Consider the following 24256-nt stretch of genomic DNA (forward strand, 5'->3'; position numbering starts at 1 on the left):
AAATGCAAGATAGGAAAGCAATAACAACACATTCAAAGTCCATACAAATGCATAGAAAAGGTAGAGGACAGGAAGGGAAAAAGGAGAAGGGTAGTAAATCATAGGGGGTACATTGTAGGAGACAACGGTGAAAAAGAAGAAAAACTCTTCAGTAGCATCAAAAGCTTGGTGAAACAACCGGGTTTTTAGGGCAGATTTAATTTTTTTGAAAGATGGTTCAGCACAAATAGAAAGTGGCATAGAGCTCCAAAGGAAGGGGGCTGCAAAAAAAGAAGGCTCAGTGTCTAGTAGACTTAAGTTCAGTAGACCTAGGGCCAGGAAGACATGATCGATGGTCATTAATGGAGTGGTGGAGACGTGTTGAAGAGAAGAAATGATAAGGCTGGATAGATAGAGAGGAAGGCCCAGTATGAGGGCTTTAAAGGCAAGTGTGGGGTGTTTTAAAAATAAGCCATTTGTCAACTGGGAGCCAGTATACTTGAAAAATAGTGGGGAAACATGATTGTATTTTCAGGCATGATACTCCTTACCAGTCTATGAGTAAACTGACTTCACTCGCACTCCAAACAAACTCACCAATCCAGGTTTTATGTTGAATGCAGAAAAAACAGCTTTTCTGTGAACGCTTGCAATAGGCAGATATCCAAACTTCATACTTTTTAAACAAACAGTTCAAATTGGTGAAAGAGGTTTTTGTGCCAACCCAAGACTTTTGGGGCCCTGTTTACTAAGGTATGCTATCATTTTTAGTGCATGCTAAATGCTAGAGACACTCATGTATTCCTATGGGCGTCTCTAGCGTTAGCATGTGCTAAAAACGCTAGCGCGCCTATAGCATGGCTTAGTAAACCGGGCCGTTGGTGTAAAGTTCCAACTACTAAATTAATAGTCTCTTTATAAATCCTAGGGTATTTACATATTTATATCCATCAGTCCTCCAATACCCGTCCTTTCTGGCAGAGCAATCCAAGGCAGTGGCTTCCTGTGCATTCTGTGGCAAGCTGTCCCACTGGGCTTTTATCCAGCTGCCAGACCCACTCAGGACCAGATCTCCCTGTCTGTCCTTCCTTCAGAGGTGCACTTCCATGAGCTGCTGCCTCTCGTACCGAACAAGCTCTTCCTGTTCTGCTCCCAGGGGGTTAGCCCTTTCTGCCCACCTAGAGCTCTCCTCAAAGTTACTGCTTTTATTAACAGCAACTAACTACTACTACTACTATTTAGCATTTCTATAGCGCTACAAGACATATGCAGCGCTGCACAAACATAGAAGAAAGACAGTCCCTGCTCAAAGAGCTTACAATCTAATAGACAAAAAATAAATAAAGTAAGCAAATCAAATCAATTAATGTGAACGGGAAGGAAGAGAGGAGGGTAGGTGGAGGCGAGTGGTTACGAGTCAAAAGCAATGTTAAAGAGGTGGGCTTTCAGTCTAGATTTAAAGGTGGCCAAGGATGGGGCAAGACATAGGGGCTCAGGAAGTTATTCCAGGCGTAGGATGCAGCGAGACAGAAGGCACGAAGTCTGGAGTTGGCAGTAGTGGGAGAAGGGAACAGATAAGAAGGATTTATCCATGGAGCGGAGTGCACGGGAAGGGGTGTAGGAAGGACGAGTGTGGAGAGATACTGGGGAGCAGCAGAGTGAATACATTTATAGGTTAGTAGAAGAAGTTTGAACAGGATGCGAAAACGGATAGGGAGCCAGTGAAGGGTCTTGAGGAGAGGGGTAGTATGAGTAAAGCGACCCTTTGGTCAGCCTTAGGTTACTGGGTCTGATCAGGATACCCCCCTCTTTCACAGGTCCTGGTGGGGATAAAGGAAACAAAGAACATGTGCTCAATAATCCTATCACTTTTATAACCTACCAACCCCTTCCCAACTATCACACCCATTGTCACTTATTTTCTGCTAATCTCCCTCTAGGCTGGGCTCTTCACCCTCCCACTCATGTGGTTATCCCTCCCCCCAGAGGATCTGGAAAGTTATACACCAGGGCTAGTAATCCCCTGAGGAAATGCCCACTCAGCTTACCAGAAGATTACATAAGCATTTATCAATTCATAAGCTTGTGTAGCAGTCCCATGTTAATACAGGATCTACAATTTTTCTGGATTTTAAAATGTATCATCCGCCTGTATGTAAGTTTCACCAAGATTCCTTGTCCTGGAATTACTGAGACCCCCTTGTGAACAACACAGGTTAATTGGAATAAGATAACAATGTGTAACTGATTAAAACTTTAAAAGGGGTAGCTGTGTAGTCTAGTGTAGCACAAATGACAGAGGCAGATTGTGCCTTACACAGTAGACTGGTACTTGAAAGCTTATGCCTCAATAAATGTAGTCTGTAAGGTGCTGCCTGCCTCTGTCATTAATGTGAAACTAAGCAATTCCATTGTAGACAGTGATATTTATTTATTTATATCATTTATACCCCACAATTTCCCACCGCTGGCAGGCTCAATGTGGCTTACAACATTGAATTAACAAACAGGAAAGTACAATAAATGGAAAGTGATACGAGGGGTGGAAAGGTACAGGGCAGGAGAAAGTAGTTAAGTCCACAAGATCTTTAGAGGAGTTGGAGTCCAGGAATCACAGTGCCCAAATAAGTAGGTCTTGAGAGACTTCCTGAAAGTCAGATGATCTTGAACCGTTTTTACAGATTTAGGTAATGTATTCCACAAATGAGTGCTGATATAGGAAAAGCATATGCGGTTTTGTACTTGAGACCAGAACATGCAGGGTAATGGAGGTTTAAGTATGAACGAGAAGATCGAAGTGAATTCCTTGGTGGTAAGTTGACAAGGGCATCCATATATGCTGGAGGTGCTCCGTAGAGGATCTTATGGACTAGGGTGCAAATTTTAATATCTGGAATTCAATTATAATGAGAACCTGAAAAAAGTTTAAAAAAAAAAAAAAAGGTTATTCAAGATCTTTGAAAGGAACAGACTAAAAAAAAGTCAAAATTATTACAGCCTTTCAGAAGTTATAGTTTGTAGCTGGATTCCTTATTGCACAGACTGGTGCTGGTGGATGCCTGGAATACCTTCCCGGTAGAGGAGGTGGGGACAGAAACAGTGATGGAATGCAAAAATGCATGATATAAACATAGAGGATCCCCATATAGAAACAGGATGGACTCAAAGCATCCAAGAATACTGAAAGAACTCAGACATGAAATTGCTGATCTGCTGTTAGTAATCTGTAACCTGTTATTAAAATCGTCCATAGTACCTGAAGATTGGAGGGTGGCCAATGTAACAGATTTTTAGAAAGGTGATCCGGGAAATTACAGACCGGTAAACCTGATATCACTGCCAGGTAAAATAGTGGAAACTATTGTATAGAATAAAATTACGGAATACACACATAAATAAACATGCTTTAATGGAAGAGAGTCAGCATGGTTTCAGGCAAGCGAAGTTTTGCCTCACCAATTTGCTTTCATTTCTTTGAAGGTGTGAATAAACATGTTGATAAAGGTTAGCTGGTTGATGTAGTGTATCTACATTTTCAGAAAGCTTTTGACAAAGTTCCTCATCAGAGACGCCTGAGAAAATTAAAGTCATGGGATAGGCGGCAATGTGCTGTTATAGACTAGGAATTGGTTATTGGACAAAAAACTGACATTCTCTCAATGAGTGAATAGTGGAGTGCTGCAGGGATCATTACTGGGACTGGTGCTATATAACATATAAATTATATGAGCCCTGGCCACCAGTGGCGTATCCACAGGGGAGACCTTTCGGGCCTTAGCCCCCCCAATTTGGATTTGGGCCCTCCAAAGTCTGCTGGTTTGGCTGGCAGGGGTCCGCAAGCCCCACCAGCAGAATCCTTCCTCCAGTGATGTTCTGTGCTGCGCTGTCTGCCCTGCATCCCCCTTCTCCCACACGCTCGCATGGTTTTAGTGAAATTGAGCATGCGTGAAGCTTCATGCATGCTCATTTTAATTAAAACCGAGCATGTGGAGGGGGGAACGGGGCAGGCAACACGGCGGCAGGAAGGCTTATGCTGGTGTGTCTTGGAGACCCCCACCAGCCCAGGTAAATGGGGTTACAGCGTGGGTGGATAGCAGCAGGAAGCCTTAGCAAAATCTGCTCCCCCCTCCACATACTTTGGGCTCAGGACCCCCCCCCCAAAAAAAAAAAATATTTGAGGTTGGCTGTACCCTCTGCTTGCCACATTTAGGTGCCTGCAGTTATACAAGGTCTGTGGCTGGTGTAAGTGCAGGCACCTACATTTTAGGAATTGTTATGCCATTATTGTATAATAGAATCTGGGTGCCCAGATAGTGTTATAGAATAGACTCTTCACCGTGTGGCATCATGGTGTCTAAATGGAGGCGGAGGCAGCCACTTAAAGAATTGTCTCCTACGGTATACTTCTATCTGCATATAGAACAGGAAGTCTTATTAAAGCCCATTCCTGCATGCTGTACCATGGAAGTGGCTTTTAAAATTGCCCTTCTTTATAGATTGCACAGATCCATCTGAGCAGTTTACACATACATATGCATGTTTTATAGTAGAGAAATAGCAAAATGATTTCCATTAAGACAGGAAAGTTGAAAAGAAACTACAGTGTTACAGTAGTGTTGTTCAGGACTTCCTAACTCATCCGTGATCTAATCTATAAATATCTATTAAAAAGTCTGAGTTTAGTAAATCATTAAAATTTTCAGAGTAACAGTGTTCATCAAATTTCATTATATTCTGTTTATTTTTCTCTTTGTGCTAACGTTTCAGTTTTTAATGAATGGGGATGTGAAAATTTAAATATGGTTTTGCACACAGAGTTCAGAAGTGAAAAATGTATTTATGTCTACAGTATGTCTTTACATATGTTATTGTATAGGTATGTGGGCTTGTTGAAATTAACCTTGTTTACAGAAGACATCAATCTCACTTAAATCAGTCTATATAACTTATTCACACATATATTCTTCATTTTCTTTTGGCAGAGTTTAGGCATTTAAAATACTATTTTGTAATCGTTGACTTGTAGCTGCATCGTAACAAATCTCTCAACATTTCCTTCCCTTTGCCCCTTCTGCCCCACATGTATAAGTGATGACTGTTCTTTCAATATCTGGTGGTACTAAACAGAGCCACAGAGTTTGTGCCTGTTTCTCTTTCAAGGCCTGTTACTTTGGAAAAAAAAAATTTTGTCAACATATATTGTTTCTATAGGCTGTTGTTTCTTTGATTTGAAGGGTAAAATAGGTTATCATCTGTAATTAAAGACATCATGTTGGTTGCATCGCTGAAGAAAACTATGGCATTTCCATTATAATGAAAAGGCAAACAGCATTTACAGCAAATGTCAACTCTAACATTAGCAGAATCTCCACTTTTGGGGATACTGTTTCAAATCTGGCTCAAGCTAGTACTTTCCTGAAAATTATTACCGTCTCATAGCTGCTTGATGACCCATGTAATATAAGTTGCTAGTCTCATCTCATCCAGCACTAGACAGGTGTGCATATCATTAAAATCAACATCTGCCCTGAAACCCCTGTTTACATTTTTAGAAGTTCAATGAGCATAAAAGAATAACCTCCATTTTTTTCTTGCCAAGATAATCTTTTTCTTGACTGGGCTGAGACTTTTGCATAACAATACAAAAAGGCATGCACTCCTACTGCCTGCATTGCATTTGCTGTGAGGATAAATGTCGAATTTTCTAGTATTTATTTGAATCTTGCAAGAGCATACAATTTTATGCTCTCGGTAGTTGCCAAATCACTGTATATGTGGAGGGTAATATTATAACAGGTGACATATGTATGAAGGCCAAATGGGTGCCTATTTCAAGTCTCTTTTACAACATATACGGTAGATGTCTTTATAAAACACTAGGGGCAATGTGGCAGAAATTACACTTATTACTCTTGGTTTTCAATTAATTTCAGTTATGAGGTCAGTATGACATAAATATAAAAAAAAGATGTGTGCAGTTTGACCAAAGGAGAAACAAAACAGGAGATGCTATTTTGCTTTTCCAGGCATTTTTAAAAACAATAAGATGTGGAGAGGCATTTTTGATATAACATCTAAAACCAACTTTGGATGTTTTGCTAAAAACGTCCAAAAATCAAATAGTGAACATGGCCATTTTCTAACCTGGAAAAGGTCTATCTTTTTGTTTTGAAAATGGCCATTTCCTAGATGTTTTGTGCTCAGCACGTTTTTCTTTTGTGACCATTAAAAAAAAACATTCAAGGGAAAAATTCACAAAAACAAACCATTGAGATGTTGAGGGGGGGGGGGGGGGGGGGGGGTGGGCCCCATTCTAGTAGACTGGCACCACAGACATCCCTGCAGAGCAGTGGGGCACCCTAGAAGATGCTACAGTGGGCTTCGCATAATAGGTCCCAGGTACACATCTCACTGTTACCCCTTTATATTGTATGGTGAGCCCTCCAAAACCCACTAAAAAGCTTCTATACCCAACTGTATACCACTTCATTAGCCCTTATGCCTGCAGGAGTTACCTGTATGTGGGTACAGTAGGTTTTTGGTAGGTTATGAAGGGCTTACACTTTCCACCATAAGTGTAACAGTTTGATTGGATTATGGGCCTAGGTCCCTTTGCATATTTTCAAAGCACTTAGCCTTCCAAAGTTCCATAGGTTTCTATGGAACTTTGGAAGGCTAAGTGCTTTGAAAATGAGCCCCAGACCTTTCTGTACTACTACTACTACTACTTAACACTTCTAAAGCGCTACTAGGGTTACACAGCGCTGTACAGTTTAACAAAGAAGGACAGTCCCTGCTCAAAGGAGCTTACAATCTAATGGACAATATGTGCAGTCAAACAAATTGGGGCAGTCTAGATTTCCTGAATAGAGGTATAATGGTTAGGTGCCGAAGGCGACATTGAAGAGGTGGGCTTTGAGCAAGGATTTGAAGATGGGCAAGGAGGGGGCTTGGCATATGGGCTCAGGAAGTTTATTCCAAGCATAGGGAGAGGCGAGGCAGAAAGGGTGGAGCCTGGAATTGGCGGTGGTGGAGAAGGGTGCAGAGAGGAGAGATTTGTCCTGTGAGTGGAGGTTTCGGGTAGGAGCGTAAGGGGAGATAAGGGTAGAGAGGTAATGAGGGGCTGCAGATTGAGTGCATTTGTAGGTTAGTAGGAGAAGCTTGAACTGGATGCGGTACCTGATCGGAAGCCAGTGAAGTGACTTGAGGAGAGGGGTGATATTGATCCAGGCGGAATATAAGACGTATTTGCACTGTATTGCACTGACCACTAGGCTAATGCTCTAATAGAGACTGGTATGTACTATTTTTTTCACATCTTTAGGGGGTGAGAAGGGGTCAGTGATCACTGGGGGAGTAAAGAGGGGGGAGGGTCATACCTTAATCCCCCAGTGGTCATCTGGTCATTTCGGGCAACTTTTTTATGACTTAGTTGTTATTGAAAACAGATCCAGACCAACATTTCCAACTTTTAGCCCTGGACATTTTTGCTTTGTTCCATTATGGCAGAAAAATGTCCAAGTTGTGGGAATGCCCAAATCTCACCCCCGCTATGCCCCCAACACGCTCCTTTGTGATTTGGATGCACTACAGATGAACTGCATAGAAAACATCTGCAAAAATGTGTTTCAAAAAATATTGATTTGGACGTTTTTGTAAGAAAAATATCCATCTGCCACTTCGTGATGTTTTTTTTGGACATTTATTCTGTTTCGAAAATGAGCCCTAATATCCTTTTATGCAGCATAGTTAAAGTTAGGTTTTGTTTTTAAAAAATGTTTTAGTTCTGTGGTCTGATTTCTGCCCATTTGCATCTAGTATTTTATAAAGACACATTGCGGGACATTGTTAATATGATGGCCAAGTCAAATTATAGACGTTTTGCTGAAAACATCTAGAAATCTCTTCCTGAACATGGCAATTTTTGAACCGGACAAATGTCTAACTTTTGTTTCAAAGCTTGCTATTTTCTAGATGTCTTTTGGTCAGTGTGTCCTTTTCTAGGTACCATTAAAAAGAAACATCCTAGAGAAAAGCGCACAATTACAAGCCATTGGGTTATCTATGGGACAGCATTCTTAGTAGATTGGCCACACAAACATCCCAGCAGAGAAGTGGGGCAGCCTAGGGGGCACTGCAATGGAATTCACATAAAAGGTTCACGGTACAAATCACACCTTAACACCCTTATTTTGAATTGTCTGTCCTCCAGGAACTCCAAAAACCCTACTGTACCTAAATGGACCCCATTACAGTAGCCCTCAAGCCTGCAAGTGTCTCCCATATATAAGTACAGTGAGTAGTTTGTGATTTTTGGAGGGCTCACAATTTCTACCAACAACTGTACTAGCTAGAGTGGGATATGGACCTGGGTTCCTTTCTATACAGTCCACTGCACTGACCACTAGCCTACTCCTGGGAGGACCAGGTTGCTGCTCCAATAGGAATGGCTATAACTTCTGACGCTGTCATAGCTTGGTATATACTGTCACTGTCACATCTTTTGGGGGGGCAGAGAAGGGATCAGTGACTACTGGGGGGTTAAGAGGGTCATGCCTTATTCCCTCCAGTGGTCAGCTGGTTAGGTTGGGGCACTTTTTTGTGACTTAATCGTGATTGAAACAGGATTAGAAAAAAAGGCCCAATTTTTGCTGTAGATGTTTTATCTTGTTTCATTATTGCTGAAGAACTTCCAAATTCTGGGCCTGGCCAAAACACGCCCCCACATGCCCCCATATGATTTAGATGAACTGAAGAGAAAAACATCTCAAATATGAGTTTTGAAAGTCAGGACTTGGACGTTTTTGCAACAAAAAAAAAAATCCATCTGCCGCTCTGTGCCATAGGCACCTTGGAGCCAATATTCAGCTGTCAGCGGGCAGCACGGTTAAAGCCCCTGCCAGCACTGAACCCAGAATGGTAATCGACATTGAATTTTTGGTTTTATTTTTGGCCACCAGAACTTAACCAGTTTAAGCCAATGTTCAGCGCTAGCCAGTTAAGTTCCTAATGGTTAAAGATAGGACTGCTATTTATGTGGTTCTATTTAACTGCTAAACCCAGCGCTGAATATCAGTGCTAATTAGCTATACCATGAGATATAGCTGGTTAGCCACTATGTGCTAACTGCAAATATTCAGCAGAGATAACTGGTTATCTGTCGCTGAATATTCGTGGTTAGCTAGTTAAACACTATTTAAGCAGTCAGCGGCCATTGCTGACTGGTTAAATAGTGCTGAATATCAGGGAGCTTATGTCTTTCTCTTAAAATATAACCCCTACTTGGCTTTCACATATAGGCAACCTGTTACAATGCTACCCTCCATATGTATATTCATTTTGGCAAAGTGAGAGAAATGACACCTAGAATACAGCTAGTAACAGTCTAGGAAGCACAGACCTATAATTTTTACATTTATGTTTTAAAAGTGAGAATCTTTTCTTTTCTTTTTTTCATTTCCAGGAAGAATGTTTCTTGAACCTGGAGGCTCCAATTGCCAGAGTGTGTGGATATGACACACCTTTCCCTCACATCTTTGAACCATTCTATATCCCAGACAAATGGAAATGCTTTGACGCCCTTCGCAAAATGATCAACTATTGATTAACAACGGTAAGAAATATTAAAGCCTACAGTACAAATATCAAGATACATAATCCTTTGCATACTGTACTTGGGATAAATACCAAAGATGGAAGGAAGAGATCAATGAAGCATTTTTTGCCTAGTCACATTTAACACCCCTTCACTAAGACATGACAAGCTGCAAAAATCAATAGATCAGGCTGGCAGATTTGACACCACATTGGCTAATAACAGGAAGAATGCTTCTATTTCTAAAGGGATATGCAAGTAACCTTCCCAAAATTACAGACCAATCACTTTTCTGTCTACGATCTGTAAGCTGTTCACTGCAGTAGATGCCAACAGAATATATAATCATATAGACTCTAGTAACATCAAGGCAATAGAGCAGAAGGGCAATAAAGGAGAAGCATGTGGAATGATAGACCAATTCTTGCTAAATAAAGCCATCTTGGCTACTGCTAAGAAAATTACAAACCTCAGTGTAGCATGGATTGTTTATAAGAAAGCCTTTGATAGTGTCCCACACTCCTGGATAATAAATTGCTTTGAAATGTACATAATAAACTCTAGATTGATGAAAATGTGGCAAACCATATTCCATCTCTAGTTTGAAAATGGACAGTATGTCTTTCCTAATATATGGCTCTAGTAAAGAATATTTCCATTACATAGCTTCCCACTATTCCAGAACCTGTAGGATAGTTGTGTCCATCAACCAGGAGGTGAAGATAGAGAACAGAAAACTGAGCTGAGTATATCTCTCTTGGCATCCAGTCCAGCTCCTTGGTATTTTCTATCCCCAGCAAGTGAATGGGCACACTTTTAGACCTCTGGTTCTGAGTGATTTGCTCCTGGTCCAGTTGGTCAACTGCTCCAGAGTTGAGCTTTGCAGGTGGTTTAAGTCTGTAGAGTCATATCTGAAGGTTTTCAGATCCCTGTCTGTGGTGCCCCGCAAATTTACTTCTTCCCTCTCTTCACCTCTCCCCTGTTTCCTGTGGAGCTCGCCTTTTCCAGCACAACAACCTTAAAAAAAGAAAGAAAGAAGGAAAGAGGTTTGTTGGAGATCATGGTTAAATATGTGGAGACTGTGAGCTTGGATGAGCAGCTGGCAGTGGTAAATCTGACTAGAGTTTGACTCAGGACTGCTTGGATGGCTGCAAGTTCTACGTGGTGCAGGCGAGGGATCTTGACTCACCGCTTGGGACACTTTGTGCTGTGCTGGTGACAGTTGGGGTGAATGACAACTCCTGCGGCGGCAGTTAAGCAGTGTTCTCGCTGTGGGACCCGCTGGCCATGGGACGCAGAGGAAATGATCGTCGTCAGCACAACTTTGGATTCGGCACAGCATCCAAATATGCCAGGGTCTTTGGGCTCTCTGACAGGGTCAGTGCACAGTTTGATACCTTACACAGCTTTGCTCCCTTTCTGGCAGGGGCCCCAGTCTGAGTTCTCTGTATCACTCCATGGTAACATAGTAACATAGTAGATGACGGCATAAAAAGACCTGCACGGTCCATCCAGTCTGCCCAACAAGATAAACTCATGTGCTACTTTTTTGGTGCGACCTCACTTTGAATATTGCATTCAGTTCTGGTTGCCGTATGTCAAAAAAGATGTAGGGAATTAGAAAAGGTTCAAAGAAGAGCAACCAAAATGATAAAGGCGATGGAACTCCTCCCATATGAGGAGGTTAGGGCTGTTCAGCTTGGAAAGGAGATGGCTAAAGGGGGATATGATTGAGGTGTACAAAATCCTGAGTGGAGTAGAATGGGTAAAAGTGAATCAATTTTTCACTCTTTCATAAAGTACAAAGACCAGGGGACACTCAATGAAATTACATGGAAATACTTTTAAAACAAATAGAAGGAAATATTTTTTCACTTAAAGAATAGTTAAGCTCTCTAACTCATTGTCGGAGGATGTGGTAAGGGCAGTTAGCATATCTGGATTTAAAAAAGGATTGCACAAGTTCCTGGACGAAAAGTCCATAGTCTGTTATTGAGTTGGACATGGGGGAAGCCACTGCTTGTCCCAGGATTGGTAGCATGGAATGTTGCTACTAATTGGGTTTCTGCCAGGTACTTGTGACCTGGATTGGCCACTGTTGGAAGCAGGATGCTGGGCTAGATAGACCATTGGTCTGACCCAGTATGGCTATTCCTATGTTCTTATCCCTGTAGTTGGTGCTGCCATCGGCTAGCCTTCAAGAAGACATAGTGCATGTCTTAATGAAGCATCTATCCCAGATGCTGGATGATAAGCTGCAAAACTACATGATTCAATGGAAGAAATTAAGGACAGCACTGGAGGAGATATGTCTCAGCTCCAGCAAGCAGAGGAGCATATCTCCCAGCAGGAGGACCAAATGACGACTGCAGAGGAAAAGATAAATTCTCTGATCCCAAATCAAAATTCTGGAAAACTGAATCGAGTACCAGGAAAACCAGAGGAAATGACCGTATATAATTGGTCTGCCAGTATCCGTAAAAGACAAGGAGTTGTTGAACTTTAATGAGCAACGGCTGCCTCAGACGCTGGGCCTGCCGACAGACACAGGCCCAGTACATGTGAAACACATTCACTGCATTGGGATTCGACAAGAGGAAAACCATTAGCCACAGCCTGTCATTGCTTGTTTCCTACTGTAACCCATAGAGGGTTTAAAAAGAAAATGTACCTGGCTCAGGGGACATCGCGTCAGCTGCGGGGAAGATTTTTTAGATGCGTTCACTGCAGTGTCCATGGCAGGGGCCCGGAGGGTTTCCGGCGCTAGAGCGCGTTGGCGCGTCGGCGCTATAGCAGCGGTAATGAGGCCGCATCGAGGGGCAGAGCAAAGGCGAAGAAAGGAGCCCGGGGAAAGCTTGGGGAGGGTTCTGGGCTCTGATTGGCCCTGCGTCGGCGTCTGACGTTGACGTAATGACGTCAGACGCACGTTTTTGACGCAGGGCCAGGGATTCCCTAGGCTTAAAGGGAACCGGTTCTTTTAAATAGCAGAGCCGGTTCCGAAGAGAAGATAAAGTCGGCGTGGGACAGGAGAGGCTGAGAAAGTGCTCCGGTGCACTTTCCCAGCGTTTTTGTTTTTAATTAAAGCGTCCAGCGATGGTGTTAGCGCTGCACGCGCTAGGAAGAGGAGGAGAGGAGCCGGGTGCAGAGGAAGGCACGCGAGAAGGCCAGCTCGTGACAGAGCAAGGTGGGAGGCGCGTGTCAGGACATAAAGGGAAGATTTACCGGCTACAGGAGCCCTTAAGGTACCAAAGTTTAAATTAATTAAACATGCTGCCTATGCATATGTATTCAGAAGCGTTTAATATTATGTAGTAATGCTGTATTTATGTTGTGGGGACTTTTGGAATGTGGGAGCTCGTGGCTAGCTCGAGCTCCGTGGAGAAGGTAAGAAGGATTCTAAACTGCCTTCAGTGGTCAGTTGGGTGGGTATTGAGCTGCTGAGAGGACACAGGTGTTAGAGTCCCTCAGGAAAGTTAAAGAAATTACTTATCAGTGAAGAAACATTGTAAATTGTGGTTGGATGTAGTGTGTGTGAATGCACAGAATTGTAGTAGTTAAATACAAAGAGCCCGCGGGTATTTTTGGCTCTGAGGTTGGTGAGTGAGAGACTGAGCTGGAGGTAGTTTTCCTAAACTTAAACTTTACTACCTTAGTTTAGCTCAGTTCTTGAGAGCTCTGATTAATAAAATATTTATTTTGACCTGGTGTGACCTAAAAGGTTCATAATATGGGCTCAGATAAAAACTGAAGCACAGAGGTATTATCCTGAACAGCTGGATCAGTGCCTTCATATTTGAGTGTGCTGTTTTTATATTAATAAGGAAGAAAAATACAGACATTACCTGTTTTAAAGAAAATTGAATTGAGAGGGATGTGCTATAAAATAAACAATCCAGAGAAAGCTAAAAATAATTCAAAGAAAGTTATTCTGAATTATATTTTTAATGCCTGAGAGCTGTTAACAGGTATAAGTTTAAAAATCAGATTACAACATAATCTGAAGTTTATATAATTTTTTTTTCAAAAATCTTTTGAGGGTGGGTTATAGCTTAGGGATACCTAATTATATTTTTATTTACTTGGGGTAGCTAGCAAATAGGAAAAATATTAATATACTAATGGAATGCATATGTAGGGAACAGGTTTTCTTTCTTTAAGTTCTTTGAGATAGAGTAGTAGGAGTTTGAAGCGGATCTACTATCAAGTACAAGTTAGTCAAATCTTCTATCAAGCTCATGCTGGCCAGTGAAGACGGGAGTCCACATCAAGAAAAAAGATAGAAGATCAAGGAAGTATCCTTTAATCCTTCATTATTAACACTAGAGAAAGAAACTTATCACTGATCAGGGGTGAGAAGTAGAGCAAAGCTACAGATTTTATACTTACCTTGCATGCACGACTGGAAGAGAACCTGAAAGAAAAAGAACAAAGCAAAGAATCAGCCCTTACAATTTCAAGGAGAAAAAAAAATATTAAGCACTGTTTATGTAAAATTTGATGTGATAGCCATTGTTTTTTTTTAAGAGAAATACTTATCTGACAAATTTTCTTTAAGCGTTGCTGGAGTAAATATTTGTTATTTTCCTAACAAGAAAAAGAAAAAATGTTATAGCAAATCACTTGCAAGTCAATAAATGTAATTTATTTCCGAATTCAATATTCGTTTAACTGAGTTTCTTATTTAGTTTAATCTCCCTTCTTGTTTTAGAAACAAGAAAGCGAGGATAGTTTTAAATGATTGAATCTCACCTCTGTTAGTCTGACAGGGGGTCATCTGAGGTATTGCTAAGGTATTTGTAGGGTGAGCCCTTGTTTCCGGACGTGAGGTCACACTACATTATTCGGTAAAGGCAAAACTTATGGATCTGTTCAAAAACAATGCTCTTTGGAATACAAAGATGTCCACATTCGGCTATTTCAGGACTTATATTTAAGAGAAACAGAGCAGAGAAGAGTGCTCGCAATTTTCTGTGTGCATCCGTTTGCCAGGGGCATTAAACTTGCCCTCCAGTATCCTGCAAGGGTGTGGGTTATTTTAGACAATCACACAGTGACTTTGAGCACAGCAGAGGAACTTGAGGCCTTTGTGGCTGGTCTCCTTTCCTCGGCAACTGGACTTATGAGGGACATGATGGTGCAGGGGATTTATAGCTTCTACATAGTTTACCTTTGCAAGATAATTAACTGACTGCGAACTTAGTGACCTTTGGCTGGGCGGGATATAAGGTCCTTGGGCCCTTGACAGGACCAGAAATAGTAGTGACTCAGTTAATAGATACTGGCTCATGGCTTCCCTTTGTATTTCTGAGCGATTATGCATTGGCGTTTGGCTGCAAAAGAGTTGCAACAAGTTTCTTTAGATGTTTTTGTCAATGCAATTTGTTTATTTGCCTTAGTAGTTTAGCAGTTTAGACATCTGCGAGAAGACTCCTGAAGCAGGCCATTTGGGCCAAAACACGACTTGTGTTGAGTCTTGGATGTTTTAGTAAAACTATTTACTATAAGACATCATATACCCCCCTTTTTTGTCACCTTCACTGTGTTTGTTTTGTTTGTGAGACTGCGAGGGTTCCTGTTTCGTTTATATTGGCGTTCCCTAAGGCAACATCATTGAGAGCACAAAACTAAAATGCATGTAGCAGAGCACAGACCTGGCCTAGTGACAAAATCCCTTGCTAGTTTCATCTTTGATTAAGTGCCTTTCCGGGACCCTTGCTGAACCATTTCACCCACTAGTGCCTATACTCTTGGCTGGCTTCTATTGTGTTTTTCTAAGAGGATCACACTTTTGGACCTCATAAGCCACGAAATGAGAATTTCATGGGCAGTTTTCCTTTTTTTTGTTCAACTGGAAGGTGGCTGGCATGTTCCAGTTTTCTTTGGAGTGGCATCAGGAGTTCCTTGTTATAGTTATTCCAACATGTTACTTATTTACTGATGGGGTTGGGGGGGATGCGGGCTGGGGCTGTGGTTTAGGAATGACTATTTGTTGGGGTGGACAAAGGAAGATGACTGTGACCCTTGGGGATGTGTGTTTTGTCGATTTTCCTTGGGGATGTGTGTTTTGTCGATTTTGGTATGGCTGTATGTGGGGAGTTTGAGTGTTTGCAAAGGGCTATGGCTAGGAAAGTAATGTGATTCTGGGGGGGGGGGATGGGGCAGGGAAGGGAATGGGACTGGGAGGGATAACGGAAAAAGAGGGAGGTTGCTGTCTGAGGGAATCCGGGGCATTAGTACTTCCACTGGGTTGGTTCAGCTGGGAGACTGCTTGCAATGCTCCAGATCAGCTTCACATTGTGCCATCTACGTTGAAGTTAGCCTTTTGCTGGCGAGATGCTGGGTAGCCTTCGTCTAGCTACATTCAATGTGGATGGCATACATTCTCCCATGAAGCATACAAAAATGTTAAGTTACTGTAAACGGCTGAACTTTGACATTCTTTTGATGCAAGAAACCCATTTTACTAATCTGGAATATACAAAACTACATAGAGATTGGGTAGGAGAGCTAGCCTTTGCTTCTTCAGTGGTAGACGATGGAGTGTAACGATATTGATCCATAATAAACTCCCATACTCATTACATACATTCATTCAAGACCCAGAGTGTCTTAATGAATGGACATCCCTGTTTTGGCTAAAATTAAATAACGAAAAAAAATTTATTGTCTTAGGTTTCAAATTTAGGCTGTTTGTCAAGACGACTGTAAATGTAAATGGCATCACATTTAAACTGGAAAATCAAATTAAGATTTTAGGGATAATGTTCAATGAACATCTAACATTTGAACATCATCTGAGCCAAAATTGTATAAAGGTTTCTATAATATGAAAAGGCTTAAACGTCTTAGATCAAAGTTACATTTTGATGCCTTTAAACTTTTGGTTCAGTCTTTGCTGCTACCCCAATTGGACTATTGTAACATAGCATTATTAGGTATATCTGAAAGTCTTTGGAAACAGCCGCAAGTTTGATGTATGGTTTTTCTAGATATGAGACAGCCATACCATTTCTGAGAAATCTACACTGGTTGCCAGTAAAGGTACAAATTATATTTATTTATTTATTTATTATATCATTTATACCCCACAGTTTCCCAACAATGTCAGGCTCAATGTGGCTTATAATGCACCACAGAGGCAGGCACCAATGTAGTAAAATGAAACTAATACAGCAAACCTACAAGAGATAATGGGGAAGAATAAGAATGGATGGAGATAGAGAGCAAACTGTGAGGGAAGGGGGATATGTCCAAATGTCTTTAGGTCGGTGTGGTTCCAGCAGTGGAGTCACTGGGAGAGCCCGCAGGGTAGGTACTTCTGAATAACATGGTCTTCAGTGATTTCAGGAAAGTTAGATGATCTGTAGTGGTTTTGATGGACTTCGGCAAAGAGTTCCAAAACTGAGCCCCAATTAAAGAGAAGGAGGTAGTGTACGCAGTCTTGTACTTGACTCCATTGCAGTTCGGATAGTGAAGGGTAAGATATGAGCGGGAGAGCCAGGACGCATTCCGGAGCGGTAGGGAGATGAGCTCTATCATATAGCCAGGTACATCACCGTAAACTTTGTACTATAACTTTTTCAATCTTGAATGGCTTGGTTACGGCCTATTTGCTAGGTTTAATAATTTTGTCACATTGAGGCTCATTTTCAAAGCACTTAGCCTCCCAATGTTCCATAGAAACCTATGGAACTTAGCCTCCCAAAGTGCTTTGAAAATATGCCTCATTGCCATTGTGGCTTATCAGAAAACTAGCTTTTTTTTTTATTGCAATACCCAAATCCCAAAGGGGTCATTTCTAGATCTGTTTTTGATGATGTATTATGTTATGTTATGTGGTTTGGGCTAGGGAAATTGAGTGGAAGAAGCTTGCTTTATGCTTATTATATGCCCCTAATGTATATTCTCACAAGTTCTCACATTTACTAGTAACTTTAGCCCCATTCCAAGAGTACCAATTAGTTCTAGGAGGGGACTTCAACATTGCTACTGACTCTCAGATGGACAGAATTGCCCATTTCCTTTTTAGGTCGAGTGGCACTAGTTAAAATGATTATTCTCCCAAAGATATTGTACCCTCTTCAGATGATTTCCCTTTGGATCATGCATAAAGAGGAAGCAATCTATAGGGGGCTAGGTAGCTCCTTTATTTGGAGGACTCGACAGGCACCCATAAGCTACAATAAATTGGTCAGGGACCATCGCAAGGGGGAAGTTAATCTACCGGATATAAATCTCTACAATGTGGTGGCTTTTCTTTGCTGGATCCATGAACTTCATACCAGGGCCTTTCACTTCGCATCTGGAGGGCTGTAGTCCACAAGAGCTCAGTGAGAATCAGTATTCAAGCTTAGGGTTGGTGGAGACTCAAACTAGCAGGGGCAAAGGTCCCCTCCCCATTTATAGAAGTAGTGGATAACCCAGACTTCCCAGCAAGCAGGGGCACATGGGTGTTTCAATCTTGGGTTCAGGGTGGGTGCAGCAGATATAGTGATTTATTTGTAGATGGGAAATCGAGTATTGGCCCCACTTCCTCTCAGTATCAGCAGCAATGGGGCCTTCCAGTTTTTTTCAATATCTACAGCTTTGTCACTATTGACTCTCCCTGCAGTCGGCGGCAGGGAAGGCTTCTATGTTTAGTACCCTTAATAAGCTGTTCATGAGCATGCCAGTGAAGCACAATAAACTCCCAGTGCAAAGGCCCTCCCCTTTCTTCTCTAGTTTAGCACAGGACTGGGCTTCACACATTGAGGAAAATATCACGGAGGAAGAGTTGTCATCCAGTTTCTTGGCAGGTTTTCGAGTAACCTCGAATGTGAGACTACATGAGATTATATTATCCATCGCAAGGGGAAACAAATGGGGCAGCGGGAAGATGATGTATGTACCAAATGTTACATTGCCCAGGGAACTTTAGTTCATCATTTTATAGAATGTCTGAAGTTATGTGACTTTTGGTTGGACATATTCTCTAGCCTGGAGAATGTTTTTGGGTGTTTCACTGCAGGGGCGTAGCCAGGCACCCAATTTTGGGTGGGCAGAACTCTGCCTTGTCCCACAAGTAATTTGGCCTCTCTCTCTCTCTCTCTCTCTCCTGCATGCCATATGGTCTCTCAAACATCCCCCTCCCCCGCATACCTTTTAAATAGCAGATTTTCACTGGCAACGAGCAGCAACTAATACACAGTGCTCATGTTGGCCCCACAGCCTTCCCTCTGATGCAACTTCCTGCTTCTGCATAAGCAGGAATACATCACAGGGAAGGCTGCAGGGCCGGTGCGAACAGTATGTATCAGTCACTGCTTGTAACAGGCAAAGATCTGCTATTTAAAAGGGATGCAGAAGGGACAGTTGGGAGTTTTCGGCTGGTGGGGCTGCTTGGGAATCCCTGCCAGCCACATTAGAGGTGTGCTGCTATTGGGTGGGCCTGAACCCAAAGTGGACGGGCCTGGGCCCATCCGGGCCCACCCTTGGCTACGCCACTGTTTCACTGGAGTAAACCTATAAAATATTACTGCTGGGGATTGATTCTGACTTAGCCAATCATTGTGTTATGGAGTGCCAGCAGAAATTTATTTCTGTGGCTCTCATACTGGGTAAGAAAGCAATACTGTAGAACTGGGTGGAAGAGTGCCCCCCCCCCCCCCCCCCACACACACACACTTCAGCATTGGCACTCAAGTTTACAGATGTAGCCATGGGATTTCCTACGGATATGGGGATAGAAGGGGGTAGGGGATAACTCACAGTAAAGAAAATGAATGAAATGTATTTGTGGCTCTGTATTTTTTTGTATCAGAGGATGTGTTTATATTTTACTGTATTTCCTTTCTATTTGTCCTGGTTGTACTGGTTAGTGCCGTAATGCATTCTGTTCGCCAATAAAGATATTAAAAAAAAAAAGAAAGAAATGCTGGATCTTGTGATCAAGAAGCATATTTTGCACTGATTTCAATGTTTTCTTCACTTCCACAAGAGAATCCTTTTCCTGTTCCACTTCTTCAGTGTGTGACTAGAAAATGCTCAAGAGGTTCATCTCACTGAAGCTGTCATCAGAAAAGGTCTTGAACAGAGTATGGGGTTTGCCTTGGGACAAGAAGAAAAACTTTACAGCTGGCAATATTTGAAGTAGGCCTGTAATTCCAGGAAACCAGGGCAGCCAGTGTGTCTTGCTGTGACAGAGCAGTTTTCTGTATTCAACATCTTCAAATTCTCAGTATTCTTTTGTGAGCTCGATCAAGATGGTGTAGATGTGGAAGTAGTTGTAAATTTTCAAGAGCATGCTCTCAGTGTCCACATCAATAACCCTATTTACTAAAGTGCATTAAGGTTTTGCAGTTACCACTTGTTACACTATTCTTTATTCATGTTTACTATACCGCTATGGCTGAGAACAGAACTAAGCGATTTACAGTCTAAAATACAGATAGAAAAGAACTCCATTCATGAATTGAGGTTGAAGGGGGGCAGACTCAGGAGTAATGTTAGGAAGTATTTTTCCATGGAGAGGGTGGTCGATACATGGAATGCCCTCCCGCGGAAAGTGGTGGAGATAAAAACGGTAACGGAATTCAAACACGTGTTGACATAGACACAAAGCAATCCTGTTTAGAAGGAATGGATCCACGGAATCTTAGCAGAGAACGGGTGGCAACACCGGTAATTGGGAAGCAAAACCAGTGCTGGGCAGGCTTGTACAGTCTGTGCCCTGATCGTGACTGAATAGATATGGATGAGCTGGAGTGTAAATTTTAAGGGGCTTTGATGTTAACTTCAGAACTTTTAGTATAAGAACAGTGCTGGGCAGAATTTTAGTCTGTGCCCTGAAAATGGCAAGGACAAATCAAATTTGGGTATACATATAAAGTATCACATACCCAGTGCCGTAGCGAGGGTGCCTGACACCCGGGGCGGGTCGCCGCTGCGCCCCCTCCAGGTGCAGGGCAAGGCGCCCCCCCCCCTCCGGAGCGCCCCCCGAAACGCACCCTACCTTTCAGCGGGGGGCAGGCGGGAGGGCCGATCCGCCCCCAGTGCACGTCACTGGGAGCTGCATCGGCTCTGCTGCTTCCCTGCTTTCTCTGCTCCGGAACAGGAAGTAACCTGTTCCGGGGCAGAAAGAGCAGGGAACCAGCGAGCCGACACCCCCTCCAGCGCGTGCACCCGGGGCGGACCGCCCCACCGCCCCCGCCTTCCTACGCCACTGCACATACCATCTAAAATGAGTTTCTTTTGTTGGGCAGGTCTTTATCTGCCATCATTTTCTATGTTACTATATTATTCAGACCGTATAGGTCTTTATCTGCCGTCATTTTCTGTGTTACTATGTGACTATATTATTCTGATAGAAAAACAAAGAACACATCATACAACCTCATCATAAACCTAAAGGAGAAGATAGCTGAAGAGAAAAAAAGAGGGGAGTAGGGATTTGAGACACAGCTCTCACTGCTGGTCACCAAAGGCCTGCCTAAAAAGCCAAGTCTTAATAGCAACCAGGGGCGTAGCCATGGCTGATGGGCCCACCCAGCAGTAGTGCACTCTTGTCAAAGCCAGAGCTCCCATTCAAAGGGTCGCCGGCAACATGTAAGAATCACTGCTGCTGGCTGACCCAGAAGCCTTCCCTCTTCTTCTGCGCCTGTTCAAAGGGTCACCAGCAGCGTGTAAGAATCGCGTGTAAGACAAGTGGAAGGGCAGTGGTCCAGGCTGAAAGAAACTATAAATAGGGCCACAAACCTTTATGTAAGGAGAGTTCATAAAAGCAAGAGAAAAAGGAAACCGATATGGTTCTCCAAGCAAGTGGCTGAGAAAATAAAGGCTAAAGAGTTGGCGTTCCAGAAATACAGAAAAACTCAAGAAGAGGAACACGGAGAGGAATACCGGATGAAACTGAAAGAAGCCAAGAGAGAGAGATACGTTTGGGGAAAGCGCAAGCAGAAGAACAAATGGCTAGAAGGGTAAGGGGTGACCAAACTTTCTTCAGGTATATTAGTGAAAGGAAAATGACTAAAAAGGGAATTGTGAGACTGAAAGATGCTGTGAACCGCTATGTAGATAATGATGAAGAAAAAGCAAATTTGCTAAATAGATACTTTTGTTCTGTTTTCACTGAAGAAAATCCTGGAGAAGGACTGCGATTGACTGGCAAAAGTACATAGGCACGAGAATTTACACCAGGTTTTAGTTGTTGCAAATGTTAGATCCCGGCACCAAATGATATTCTATAAATAGAGCCCAACTCTGAGCGCTATTTTTTTTCAGCGCCACATACAGAATTCAGTGGCCCTTTTACAGTCTCTTTCAGGACTACTGCTAGCCTAACGCATCTGCCAGCGGTAGCCCCTTCCTGAGGGCGCTCTATTTCTGGGGAAAAAAGAAAACCCCTGGAAATGGCTTGAGTGGCGATAACCCGATGATAATCCTCCGGGTTAGCGCGGGAGCCCTTATTGCCACCTCAGTAGGTGGCGGTAAGGGCTCCTCGTCATATGGCCATGCTGTAAGAGTTCTCTTACCACATGGTCATCTGTGCCATGCGATATAGAGGGCCCTGGCGCATGGGAAAAATGACCCCCTCCACCAGCGCAGGGCCCTTTTTCCCGCAGCTTGGTAAAAGGGTCCTTCAGTGCTATACGAATAAGTGCTGTGGAATAACTGTCCCTAAGTGTTCATACTAGTATTTAACTTCTTTTATTTCATTTGATAGTAGTGATGAGGCAAGTAGCTGGGAGTTCTGGATAATTGCTCCTATCATCTTTTGTATCTTATATCTCTTTTCAATGAAGTAAATTAACTAGCCCTATAATAAGGGTAGCTGCAGATTAGGGTATATGAAGATGTCTCTCATTAGATGAAAATAGTTTATTTTTAATTACAATTTACACATCTGTGAATGAGGATTATTATTTCACATCTGTGAAATCATCTTTCCAAGGAAGTGCTTATAGTGATGCATGAAAAAGAGATGTTGCAATGAAAACGTTTATCTGAAATGCCACTGATGAACTTTATTATTTGTCTTACAGTGCTTGGGGGAAAAGGTGATGAAGTACCGAAACTTTTCATGTCAACATTCACTGAAATCTCTCTCTTCTGGATATGACACCATAGATACCTTTCTTAAAGCCAGTCTTTCTGTTTGTTCAGCACACGCAACTGTACAATGCTTGGGATCCCGTCTGAGAAAGAAATGAATAATTGATGAACAAGAACTTTTTAGTTACATATTCCATATTTATAGTTTAAAAGTGTCATGTTATCTGAACATTTTTTTAGACATTTTCTGGTTTCCAACATTCAGCCTCTTCATTAGGTAGAGAATAAAAATAACATTTATTTCAATAAAACATATGGCACTCAAGTTTTCAATACTGACTTGTTCTTTTTGCTATTTAACCTGCAAATTCTAAATACAATAAAACAGAAGTTGCTACTTTTCCTCCTGATAATTAGTTATAAGTCAAAGAAGATGTCTTCATAGTTCCAGTTTCTATAATTGAGTTAAACATGAGAAAATAAGAGCAAAAGTGTTGCCATACTGCTGCAGACCGAAGGTCCATCAAGCCCAGTATCCCGTTTCCAACAATAGCCAATCCAGGTCACAATTACCTGGCAAGATCCCAAAAAAAGTAATAGAGATTTGGAAATAAGCAGTGGATTTTCCCTAGTCCATTTTAATAATGGCTTGTGGGCATTTCTTTCAGTAAATTATCCAAGCCATATTTAAACCTTGCTTGTTATTCCAATTTATAACTTGCTCAGCAGTTGACTGTGATCATTTGCAATCTTTAAAATCTGTCTGCTCTTTATTTAAAGGCACCTGGAAGGGAATTTTCAATATGATGTCTAAATCCAACTTTGGACATTTTGCAGAAAATGTTCAAAAAACCAGTAGTGAACATAGCCATTTTGGAACCTGAAAAACGGCTGTCTATTTTTTCAAAAATGGCCATTTCCTAGTCAACGTTGTGCTCAGTGTGTCTATCTTTTTGGACCATTTTCAAAAATAGAAAAGTTCAAGTGAAAATACACAAAATCAAGTCAGTGGGATGTAGGGGAAGCCAGCGTATTAGATTGCCCACACAGACATCCTAGCAGAGTAGTGGGGCACCCTAGGGGGCACTGCAGTGGACTTCACATAAAAGGTCCCATGTACATATGTCACCATTACCCCCTTATTTTGTAAGGTGAGCCCTTCAAAACCCACCAAAAACCTACTGTACCCACATATAGGTGAAATTGAAGGCATAAGGGCTATTGTAGTGGTGTACAGTAGGGTACCATAGGTTTTTGGTGGGTGTGGGAGGTCTCACACTTTCTACCACAAGTGTAACAGAGTGGATTATGAGCCTGGATCACCTTCTCTACAGTGCACTGCATCGACCACTAGGCTACTCCAGGGACTTGCTTGCTTCTCTAATTTTATTTTTTTATTTTTGTTACATTTGTACCCCGCGCTTTCCCACTTATGGCAGGCTCAATGCGGCTTACATGGGGCAATGGAGGGTTAAGTGACTTGCCCAGAGTCACAAGGAGCTGCCTGTGCCTTAGGACTCGCCATAATATCTGAAGCTGTCATAGTGCCTGGTATGTTCAGATTCTTGGGAGCAACACCGCAAAAGCGGAGGACCGTATTCCACTATGTCAACAAATATCAGCGGAGTAGTGTGACCAGCAGGGTCACTGAAG

At 42.2% G+C, this 24256-nt stretch overlaps 1 protein-coding gene across 1 annotated transcript in view; it reads left to right on the top strand.

Annotated features, from left to right (window-relative positions):
- BCKDHB (branched chain keto acid dehydrogenase E1 subunit beta) overlaps positions 1–22928 on the top strand; it is a 551902-nt gene extending 528974 nt beyond the window's left edge. The window contains exons 10-11 of the mRNA XM_030199070.1: positions 9443–9592; positions 22594–22928. Coding sequence (XP_030054930.1) covers positions 9443–9583 — 141 coding nt within the window. The 3' untranslated portion in view covers positions 9584–9592; positions 22594–22928. The remainder of the gene's footprint in view (positions 1–9442; positions 9593–22593) is intronic.
- The last annotated feature ends 1328 nt before the right edge of the window (positions 22929–24256 follow it).

Source organism: Microcaecilia unicolor, chromosome 3 (assembly GCF_901765095.1).
Source record: "Microcaecilia unicolor chromosome 3, aMicUni1.1, whole genome shotgun sequence".
NCBI classification, from domain to species: domain Eukaryota; kingdom Metazoa; phylum Chordata; class Amphibia; order Gymnophiona; family Siphonopidae; genus Microcaecilia; species Microcaecilia unicolor.